General features: G+C 38.5%; 1 protein-coding gene across 1 annotated transcript; it reads right to left on the reverse strand.

Annotated features, from left to right (window-relative positions):
* Positions 1-354: 354 nt before the first annotated feature.
* On the reverse strand, positions 355-6,536 carry C1GALT1C1 (C1GALT1 specific chaperone 1). Its single transcript, XM_008539896.2, has 2 exons — positions 6,403-6,536; positions 355-4,293 (listed from the first exon to the last, which is right to left on the reverse strand). Exon 2 carries the CDS (start codon positions 4,286-4,288, stop codon positions 3,332-3,334), a length of 957 nt encoding a protein of 318 aa, XP_008538118.1. The 5' UTR covers positions 4,289-4,293; positions 6,403-6,536; the 3' UTR covers positions 355-3,331.
* Between the last annotated feature and the right edge of the window lie 5,671 nt (positions 6,537-12,207).

The raw sequence follows: 12,207 nt of genomic DNA on the forward strand, positions 1-12,207 counted from the left end.
TAGATCTTGCTCTTCCTGCCAAAGCTTTTGCCATATTGCCAAAGGCGTAGCATAACCAATGTGGCCATTCTTGCATGGAATCAGTGAAAACTACTAAAGAAATGGGAATTATGTGGGTTAAAAGAAATAGTATTTATCAAATTGAGGACTTTTGAGACAAAAGGACCACCATATTCTAAAAATAAACTATGACTTGTTTTATTGGTTATGCAAAGCTTACATGAAGTGACTGACAACCCGTATGAGTCATGAGTTTGGGCTCCTTTTGCTTTCCACAAAATGGTAGGCCTAGTGTTGAGCTCATAGATACTTAATATATACAAGGAATATTATAGTGTATAGACTTCACGTGAATAAAGGTAGATTTCTCTTTATTATGATAGAGGCCTGAGATATACACCATCATTTCATACTTTCCAAACAAATCATTTTCCCCATTACCCTTTAAGTACTTTATAGTATTTTTATCTCTGATGATACTGGAATTATTTTTTTTTTGGTGAGGAAGCTTGGCCCTGAACTAACATCTGTTGCCAATCTTCCTCTTTTTGCTTGAGGAACTTGTCGTTGAGCTAACATCTTTGCCAATCTTCCTCTATTTTGTATGTGGGGTGCTGCCACAGCATAGCTTGATGAGTGGTGTGTAGGTCCGCACCCAGGATCCAAACCTGTGAACCCTGGGCTGCCGCAGTGGAGCGTGCAAACTCAACCACTACACCACTGGGCCGGCCTCTGAGTGATGATTTTTAATTAAACTATGGGGGACTCCTCTGCAGGGAGGTTGGCAAAGACTTCCGAATTTCTTTGTATGCCAAAAGAAAGCTAAACTTTTACAAACACATGCTCTTCACTTAACCACTCAGATATACATTGAATGCATCAATCCAAGTCAGCTGGCACTAAAAGGAACACAATATTCTTGACAAATGAAGGAAAAATTAGTGGAACATCATCACCAGAATCTGTGCTTTCAGTAACTTTTCTAATACAGGTGTGTCCTGCTTGTAAGCAAGCCCAACAAGGGTTTGTTTAAATACATTGCAGAAAAATCTGGGTGTCATAAATCAGATTTGATACACAAGCAATCTTTTAGCTACATGAAAAAAAAAAAAGCCAAGGCGTCTAATTTATATTTTGCTTTGAATTCAATGTTTTAATTTTGAGAAGAAGATCTAGTGATTGAAATCACGCAAGGAGATGGCCTGGGGCCTGCTAAAAGTGAGGTTGGAATTTCCATAGCATTCAAGACAACCAGAAAGATAAATACAACTTTTAGAAGAAACTTCAAGTTTTCGCTCATTCACATCCCAGTCAGTGGGTCTCACATTTCTGGAATTGATTAGACCTGTGTTGTCCAATATGGCAGCCTCTAGCCATGTGTAAAATATATTCATCACAATCATGATAAATTTTCATTAGACCTCCAATCTTCCCAACTCTCTCCCCAATAACAGAGTGGGGTTAGGGTTAGTTTTCAGTTCTTAAATGTATGGTGATCAAATCTGTAACTACAACCTCAGTGGTACTATTTTCTATGTTACTGATTCAGATTTTTATCCACAAGACTGGGTACAAATAAGTTCAAAGAGACAGTATATTATTTACAACAACTAATATTTTATAAAGGAATACTCATGTATAAAAATACAATCAAGAGCATCAATTTGCTTTCAGAGGCAATTGTTACTTTAGCATTTACCACAAAGTCAAGCAATGGAATGCATTCCCTGATCTATTTATTACAACTATTCCCTGCTGCACGAATATAATTGAAGGTGATAAATGCCGTAGACATTTTTTTAATATATTGGTGTTAGGGACAAGGTGACACTTATAAATTGGGTGTCACGCTCAGTGAGATACTATTTATTGTACTCACACTGAACATTTGATTTGTAGTAATTGCATCTAAGAACATATATCTAAGATATATGTTCTATATATTAGAACATATAAAGAGGTTTTATTATTTTTCAAAAATAACCCTTCATTTTAACCAAAAGCCTCAATAAGGAAAGATAAATTAAAACAAAGGGTTTCCATACTACTCTAATGACCAATAAGATGAAGCCCGAGGCCCTCTTGAGGAAATTCTCTTTCTAGTTTGCAAAAGCTGTGGGAGACCATTAACATCATGAGGTCAGTTACAGGAAATATTGATCTCTAAAGTGTCATGGTCTTACACCTTATGGAGGCTTATGGATCTGACTTATAGCACATGTAGACCCAATTATAGGACAAGTCAGCTCCAAGTATTTCACACATTCATAAGCACAGGAGCTATTTTGTCCACCACTGGATAAAGCTTCTGGGTAGCTACTGAAATCAGGCAAATAGTATGGTAAGCCAAAGTGAATGGTGAGGTTAAGGCCTCCACACCAAAAACAACTGGATGTGGTGCAACCATGAACATAGGAAAAATCTCAGAATTTGAACAAGTAAACAAAAAACAGGACAGACTTAATTCAGGTAAGTGAAACTGCCAGACTGCCAAAAGAAGTTCTTCAAAGGAGACTTCCATGGGACTCATTTGCCCAGCAGGAGTAAATAAATCTCAACTGATACATTTTTATCCAAGCCACAGGTGAGAGCTTGATTCACCGGGAAACAACACAGTTATGATATTACATTCTTCGTAATTACCATTCAAACTTCAGTATCTGCATAGAGAAGTACAGAGAGTTACACTGAAATTGTGTGTGCTAAGGAACGCCCCTAACTTAGCTCCCAGGAAAATTATTAACTTTTATAAGTAATTTTCATTTTTTCTCTCAGGGATAGAGTTCAACTTTCACTTTAACATTGGTTGGGAACGTTTCCTTTGTTGCTTGGTTGTATGTTTTCAGAAGGCAAATCCATTGGCATTCAAAGAGGCTTAGAACATAAACCAACATTAGAGGCAATAAAAACACATAGCTAAAAGTTTAACTTTAATCACAAATTCACAACTAGAGATTTCATTTGCACATCTTAGAAAGCTAAAAAGACATGTTAAAATTTTTAACCAACCAGCAAAAATATGTGCCACACAGATTTTTAATGTTCATAATTTAGAATTTATCACATAAATATATTTATAAATATATCCCTTATTTGCAAAATTATTACTCTTAAAACATTTCTTTCCAATACATTTGAAATTTTCATGTGTTTTAAGGAAAAAACTCCATCCTATTTAAAAATGTATTACTCAACTTTAATGTGTGATTAAACCAGTGTCGCCAAATTAAAAAAAAACAACATACTGCTGTGTTGGATATGCAGTTGTTACAACAAATAATGACAACACATGTCCTATACCATCATCATGTACGTGCTCTTGTTTAATTTATTAGTCATTATCAGAAACATTTGGAGGTAAGAAAACCAAAGCATCATTGAAAACATGGCCGAATGCCCTAAGACGATATACCCCATACATCATCACATGCATCTGATTAGGAGTCAGTCCATTAAAAGTAACGGCCATATCTGAACAACATCCTTCTACTACCAGGTTGGGGTGATTAGTCATTGCCTCTTTAATAAAAAGCCCAACAGATTTGGTATTAAATACATCTTTTCCTTCAGAATCTTCTGCATTTTCTGCAAGGACTCCAGCGTATTTCAGGCAGACTGCTAGCTGCTTATCTTCAGATATCTTCCAAATCATCCCTCCCTGTTCAGGGCACTTTTCAGGGATACTGAGAAGGTGGTTAAGTCTTTTCATTGATTCTATACTTAAGACAATTCCTCCTTCCACACTCACATATTCAAGGTCTCCAGATTTTACAGTGTGGCCTAGATAGAAAGGTTGTGATGGATCCTTCTTTAACAAAAAGTACTTTAAGTTTTCAATAATAGCAAACGTAGTGGGGCGTGCAAGAAAGAACCAGTTGTATTGGTTTCTATAGTTATCAAAGGCATATTTGTAAGCTTTTCTCATCATTAACCACATATCATTTGTTTCCATGTTAATTGACTTAAACACTTTAACGTTTTCAGAACTGAAGAACTCTGCTTTGTCACAGTGTTTGGTCCAAGTTTCCTTCACTGCAGCCCAAAGACTCACATCTTTGGGTTTTACAAGGATGATACAGTATACCCGAAAGCTCTTACTGAGCTCCATGCGTTCATCCTCCGAAATTTTCAAGATATCTTCTTTATTAGGAGCTTGTAGGTGATGATGCTCATGGTGGTACATTCTACTTCCATAACCAATCCTAACATGTCCTAGTATAGTGATCAAGGCACAGAAAATGCTTCCAAGCATCACACCCTTCAAAAATGAACTGCTTTCAGAAAGCATTTTCCCTATAAAGAAGAAAAAGATCCTTAGGATACATAACAGAAAATAATCAATCTAGTGATTTGATTTGGTATTCTTTGTATACTTACATTTTTCTCTTAACATTAAAAAAAAGGTTTCCAAGTTTGAAATCAAGTTAGTTCCATATAGTACCAAGGAGTCTAAGAATCTGTAGCTTCCAAAGGTATCTGATTACCATTCGGTATAAACTGGAACTTTGCAGTAACACCTCTATGCAGTAGAATTTTCTGAGAGGTTATTTTTACACTGCATTTATGGAGATTTAATTAACCAATACTAAATCAAAGCATTAACCTTAGAAACCAATGTTACAGAGGTTGTCTGTCCATCATTCTCTTTAAAGGAATTTCGTTTCACAAACTTGCATTATATTATTCAAATATCTCTGTATATATAAATGGAGTTTTACATCAAAACCTTAAATTGAACAGATAAAACCACTTACAATTGGCAAGTCACCAATGGTATCTGCGCTGGCATTTCTGTTCTCAACCTAGTGCTTTATTTAACTGATGGCTGCTGTCCCTGGGTGTTTTGAGTACATCTAAAACAAGTTTCTTAAGATTGATATCATATATGTTAATATTTACCTTTTTGTTTCTAAGACTAAATGGTTTCCAATACAGTATCCCATAATTCCATAACTGATGCCCATAATGAAAATAGTTAAATTATTTGTATGAGAACTAAGTCAATACAGGCATACCTGGGGACCATTAACAAACATTTTTATTTCCCCCAAAGGCATGTTCTTATTCTTTGGGGAAGTAAAAACAGAAAAGTCTACACTTTTATTTCAGTTAGAAATTAAAAGAAAAGCCAACATTAAATACAACTGTTGAGATTTTCCCAATCTCCCCTCTATCTCCACAAGGAATGTTCTACTGAGCTACTTAGATTTTCCCTTTGTCTGCTAAAGTTGAAAGGGGCCTTAGAAGCTACCTAATGTCATTTCTCTCATTTTACAGATAGGGAAACAGATGGTCCACAGAGGTTAAGTAACTGACCCAAAGTCACACAGTTAGTCAGTGGCAGAACTGAACTAGAAATCAGATTTCTTGACATCAGTTTAATGCTTTTTCTATTACAGAAAAATGATATCAACAGTGCTTCTAACAATATTATTGAGAATTTAATAAATGAGTTACTGAATAATCTTGTTTTTCTACAAATGGGAAAACATATGTGGGATGTGTTAACCAGAACGTGAGAGGTGCACCCAACATCATCTTACTGCTACAAGGAAACCATCCCTTAGTTTTCTTCCAGAGGAAATGGATTTTGACTTCTACTAGAAAGACAACTTGTGGAATGGCTTGGCAGATGTAATTCCTGAGTGCGGATGGGGAGGGGGGAAAGAGACAGGATGGTTTTCCTGTGTGACTCACAGAACTTGGTCAATAAACACAGCTCTAAGAAGGAAAAGAGAACTGACAGGAAACAAGCTCTGCTTAATATCAGAATTGTCAGATGCACTCTAAAATTAATTTACATAGGATTTTGGCATTTCATATTACACAATTTTCGTTATTTCTGGCCAATATATGATAACTCACTCGTCTCTCTTAGCTTGATAATAGCATACGTATACCAGAACTTTCTTCTTGACGAGGATACTACTCATGCATGGATCATTTGCACACTTATTCTAAGGAGATTTTCTTTCCCATCAAGGGAGGCAAAAAAATCTAGCACTGGAGACGCACATGATAGCATATATGGTGCAGAGGAGAGGGAAACTTAAAACTGCACACGGGCACAAATGAGGCAGAAACTACCAGAGTGGATTTTGAGATGAATCTTTTTAAAAGGTGAAGGTGTTTGGGGTGGAGTATGGAAAAGGGAGAAGGACGAAATTGAGAGAAAAAGTGAAAGGGAGAACGGTCACCTCTCGACCCTGAGGGGCCAAGGGAGCTCCTCCAGGAAGGCGGCTCTCAGTCTCCCCTACTGACTATTCCTCCCATTGCACCTGCCCTGGCACCCGGCGCGGAGCATGCTGGGAATGGGCCAGGGCCCAAGCCTTTCCGAGGAGAGGGGCAGGGTCGGCCCGCTCCGGGGTCGCTCAAGGTGCGGGCTGACGCCCCGACACTCACCCGCGTCTACAACGGCTCAGGGGCGGGAGAGCGCAGCCGCGCACGGTTCTCCTCTCACGTTCGCGCGCCACTCGGTTAGGCTCCTGGTGGGGCTGCTCTAGACGCCGGCGGTGTCCTCTCGTTGGTTTCGCTAAGAGTAGGGAGGGCCAGGAAGTGGAAGCCGCGGCGGCGCGGGCAGCGGGGCGGGGCACACGAGCCCGGGAGCAGGCGGAGCCGCTGGCTGGCGCCGACGTCAGAAGGGCCCGCGCGCACGCAGCGCGCCCTTTCTCCCCGCCCCCTGCTGAGTTCAGAGAAGCGCGTCCTGCTGGCGTGGCCCGCACGCCTCCGTGTATCCAATGGGACGCTCAGAGAGGCACGCGTACGACCCGCTGACGCCTCCCACTCCTTCACCTTCCGGATGTGGAGGCTGCGGGAGCGCGGTAGAGCATTGCTCCTTGCTGCGTTTGTGTCAGATCCCTCAGTGGTTTCTGTAAAGCACATCTGCGTCATTGCGCCCTCATATTGACAAGAGGGTGCTCCACCCAGTACTCGTGGGCTGGGACCAAAACGCAAGCCACTGAAATAGTCATCGAATTATGAGGGCGAAGATTCGCTATGGTTACTGGAATGGCATCTGAAGCCCCACTGTCTGGAATCCAGTCCTGTCTTCACCGCGTCCTTTGGTATGCTGAGAAAGTTACTTCACCTCGCTATGCCTCAGTTCCCTCCTTTGTAAAGTACAGAAAGTAACACAGTAGTGCTATCTCATAGAAGATTAAATGAGATGGTACATATGACTCCATTAGCAAAAGACCAAGCATAGAGTAAGCATTCACTAAATGTTGGTTGTTATTATTCACCCCTGTATCACTAGCTCTTAGCCTAGTGCCAGTACGCAGTAGACAATACATATTTGTGGAATTAGTGAATGTTAGAGCTACAGATGAGGAACCAGGACCAGAAAGGATAAGGAGCTTTCTGAAGCCCAGGTCTCCTAATTCCAAGTGCTTTCCGCTAAACATGTGATCTGTCTTTTAAAATTCATTTTTGTGGCAGAGAGGGGTTTTTGCTAAAAAGCACAAATTCTTACAAATATTTAAAGTGTGCTGTCTCTAGGTTCCATCCAAATAACATTGAGTGGTGACTTGGGCCTGAGTTCCTAGAGACACATATATTTCAGTAGTATTGGTGAAGACCAGTTTTAAGTAGACTGAAGGTTTCAGGAAGCACTGAAACAATGAACAAGTAGATTTTAGGCAATTACTATCCTGGCAGCACTACCCTAAATTCTGGAGATCATAGTGGTGAACAAAATTAGCCCCCTGCCTTCATGGAGCTCTCAGTCTAGCAGGGAAGAAAGACATTCACAATTTATTACAAATAATTATAATGGTAGTATATTCTCTAAAGGAATACCAAAATGAATTTTGGAACTGGAAAGAAACTCAAGACTGCAGAGTATCTCCACTATATTTTGTTAAATAATATATATTGTCTCTTGTCACATATATATAAATATATATGTATGTATATATGTGTACATACATGGTTAAGTGAAACGTTGCAGAATAGTGTGTATAGTATGATTACACTTTGGTGAAAACAAACAAAGTTTTATATGTGTGCACATACATTTGTTCTGTTTGTATGAGCAGGGAGAGGTATGGAAGGCTCCTCAGCAGGCTGTTTGTATTGATTACATCAGGAGCTTGCGGTGTAGGTGGTTAGCGTTGTCTTTATACACCCTCATAGTGCATTGTTTCACTGTTTATAGCAAGCATTTCTTACTTTTGAATTTGAAGAACAGCAAATAAAGGGATCTTTAAAATTAGAGGGACAAAAAGGATAAGAGGAAAAGGTAGCGATAAATAACCTTTTAAAGAGTGCAGAGAACCAGTCTCTCCCTGCAAAAAGGGACCAAGGAAGGATAGACAGAAATGGCACTCAGAATTCAGAGACAGTGACAGGGAGACAATTTAAAATGCTTCTTTCTAGTACAGGAAGGTATGCCAGACTGGGAGGACTGATACAGGGTGCTCTGATGCAGAATAAACCACGGCATTTTCAACACCAAAAGCACTGTTAATAACAGGTTGTCTAAGAACCCCAGTTCTCTACTTAAAGCAGAGCTTAAATATACTTAGCATTTGAAGTAAAGTTAGCGAGATGATTGGCTTGTAGTTAGGTGACTGCATTTTTAAAAAACACCATTCCACATTGTAGCCCTAATTTAAAAATACATGCAATTAGTATCTTTTAAAATTAAAAATATGTATACTCTTTGGCCCAGCAAACCCACTTCTTATAATCTCTCCCCCAGAAATTAAAGAATGTAAGGCTAAATGTGTAAGGGTAAATGTGTCATTGTTTATAATAGCAAAAGTAGGAAACATCCATCGGTAAGAGAATGGTTGAATTAATTATGGTGCATCCATATAGTGGAATATTAAGCATAAAATAAACAGCTTATTTCACTAACCTGCACTAAACACTTCATTAAACACACGAACCTGCACCTATGCGGGAAGGTTGCTTTTGAATTTGGTTGCCTTCACGTACCCAGCAGGTAATGCAAGACTGCATTCAAAATGACAACACTGCATCTTTGGTAAAGCCCTCCTGCCAAGTGCATGCATTATTCAGCATGAGAAGTCATTAATTTCTAGTAATTGGTGATTCGCTTGCATGTGAGCACTCAAATTTTCGAAATCTGTCCGAAGGCCTTTGGGAAATTAACATGGCTTTCCACACCAGTTCCCTGGAATAATAAATATTGAAGGAAATCAAAGGTGGATTGTTTTCTGCAGAACATCTTTTTGGAAGATTGAAAATGTCTTCCGTGTTTACCAAAATTAAGTACCTATAACATATGTACCTTTTCTGCCCAGAGTTTCACAACTCTTCATCTTCAATAAACAGATTCCCTTATCTGAGCAAATTCACTTTTGTTTCCATTTGAATGTACTTTAGTCCATAAATGAATCTCATTTGTGTTTCCAGGCATATTCATGCTTGCAGTCTCATTTCAAAAATGTTTTTCCATTTGATGGCCATCTGAGAGCCTTCTTTTTTTTTAAATTAACAAACCCATTTGCCAACAAATATATATTGTGTTTACAGTACATCAGACACTGTGCTAGGTGTTGTTTCTTTAAAATTTTTTTTGTGGAAAATTTCAAACATATACAGAAATAGAAAAGTGTAATGAAATCACATGTACTTTTTAGGAAGCTTCAACACCATCAATTCAAAGCCAATCTTGTCACATCTATACCCCTTTACCCCTTCCACTTCCCTCCCTTCCAGATTATTGTGAAGCACCTCTGGGACATGATATCATTTCATCCATAAACATTTCAATATGTACCTATAAGAGACAAGGGCTTCTTAAAAAAAACCCATAATACCACTAGACAACTAAAAATAAATAATTCCTTTGTATAATCAAACATCCAGTGTTCAAATTACCAATAGTATCACGAGTGTCATGATTTTTTTACTATATGAATCAGAATCTAAATAGTCTACACATCGTGATTGGTTTTTGTGTCTAAGTCTCTTTTTAGTCTATAGATTTCCTCTCTAACTCTACTCCTTGATATTTCTTTGTTTAAGAAGTCTGGTTGTTCGTCTTGTACATTTACCCATAATCTGGTGCACACAGCCTCATCTTGGTTCCTTTAATGTTTCTCTGTCATTTGTGTTCCTTATAAATGAGTAGTTGGATCTAAAGTAGGATTGCCAGATTTAGCAAGTAAAAATGCTGGGCACCCAGTGAAAACTGAATTTCAGATAAGCAATGAATACTTTTTTAGTATAAGTATGTCCCAAATAAAATGTATGGGACATACTAAATATTGCATGAGGCATGCTTACTTTAAAAAAAATTATTGTTTATCTGAAATTCAATTTTAACTGGGCATCCTGAATTTTATCTGGCAACTCTAACCCTAATCTAAAAGCTTTGTTTGATTAGCTTCAGTTTTGTTTTGGGGGGAGGGCAAAACTACTTCATAGATGGTGGCATGTGCTTCTCTCAGGAGTCACATAATGTCTGGTTGTGTCTCTTTGTGATGATAGCTGCCATTGATGCTCAATACGTAGATCTGTGATTCATTTGGGTTACAATATAGTGATCTTCTAATTTTCCAAGTCATTTTTTTATTGAGGTAACAGTGGTTTATAACATTATATAAATTTCAAGTGTGCGTTATTATATTTCGATTTTTGTGTAGACTACATCATGTTCACCATCCAAAGACTAATTACCATCCGTCACTGTACACATGTACCCTAAAACCCTTTTCGCCCTCCTCTCTTTCCCCTTCCCCTCTGGCAACCAAGGCATATTTTTAAGGGGAAGTTTGGTGTAGTGATTAAGAGGTCAGGTTCTGGCATAGGAAAGACTTGGTTTGAGCTCTGGCTGAGTCACTTCCTAGCTGTGTGACCTGAGGCAAGTTAGTTCACTTCTCTAAGCCTTAGCTTCCTCATCTGTAAAACAAGGCTAATAATAGTACTTATCTCATAAGATTTTTTGAGGATCAAATGAGTTATGTGGAGGATTTAGAATAGTGCCCAGCACACAGTAGATGCTCATAAGAGCTAGCTATTATATCTAATGAGACTCTTGAATAATTATGGCCTTTCAAATTCAAGATTTTCCACTATTAAAGACTTTAAATCCTCTATTCAACAGTTGTTATATTTTCACAAATTAATAAAAATAACAGTAAAAATTTATCAAATGAACAGCCTCTCATATTTGTCCAGTGCTTTGCAAGTTAACAAAAGCCTTCTTCACATGCATCCATTCTCGTTTGATCCTTATAGCAGCCTTTTAACCAGAAGGACTGGTCTTATTCATTTTTTACATCTGAAGAATCTTGGGCTTAGAGAGATGACTTGCTCAAAGTGTAACACAGCTAGAAAGTCACACAATAGAGCAGGGACTGAGTCCTAGTCCAAGGCTCTTTTGATGGAAAACATTAAGTGAGCAAAATCGTGTGGTTCTCCCTCTGTGCAACGCTTTCATTTCTTGGTTCCAGTGACACTATCCTGTTTTCTTTTTTCAACCTTTCAACTTCTTGTTTCTTTCTCAAACTATTCCCTCCCCATCTTCCCATCCCCATCCTTGGTGTCTCTATCTCCTCTTTGTGAATGTAGTTGTTCTCCAAGGTTCTATCCTTGGGCCATTTTTATTGCTATATTCTACCCCCGTGATATCTACTCAATAGCATCATCTATTCAAATAACTTCACCGGGAAGTTATTTCCCTTCCAATAAGGGATTTCCTCTGGGAAGATGATTTCCAAATCTATATTTCTGGCCTCTACCTCTTTGTTGAATTTTGGACCCCAAATTTCAATTGCCTGCTTATCTCCATCCTGCTTCAGACAGAATCTTACATTCAGTCGATCTGCTTATCTGGAATCTGATTTTAGCAGTCAACTATACATAAACAAACAAGGAGATGATTGAGGAAATTTGAATACTTACTGATGACATTATGTATTTGATGACATTAAAGGCTTAATGTTATTTTTTTAGGTGAGATAATTTTATGTGGCTAGAGGGGCTGGTCCAGTGGCATAGTGGCATAGTGGTTAAGTTCACATGCTCCACTTCAGCGGCCCAGGGTTCATGGATTCAGATCCCCGGCACAGACCTATGCACCATTCATCAAGCCATGCTATGGTGACATCCCACATAGAAAATAGAGGAAGATTGGCATAGATGTTAGCTCAGGGCAAATCTTCCTCAAGCAAAAAGAAGAAGATTGGCAACAGATGTTAGCTCAGGGCCAATCTTCCTCAACAACTACAAAAA

Source organism: Equus przewalskii, chromosome X, assembly GCF_037783145.1.
Source record: "Equus przewalskii isolate Varuska chromosome X, EquPr2, whole genome shotgun sequence".
Lineage (NCBI taxonomy): Eukaryota > Metazoa > Chordata > Mammalia > Perissodactyla > Equidae > Equus > Equus przewalskii.

Excerpts from the sequence above, each read along its gene's own strand:
- C1GALT1C1 (XM_008539896.2), bottom strand. The coding sequence starts at position 4,288 with ATGCTTTCTGAAAGCAGTTCATTTTTGAAGGGTGTGATGCTTGGAAGC.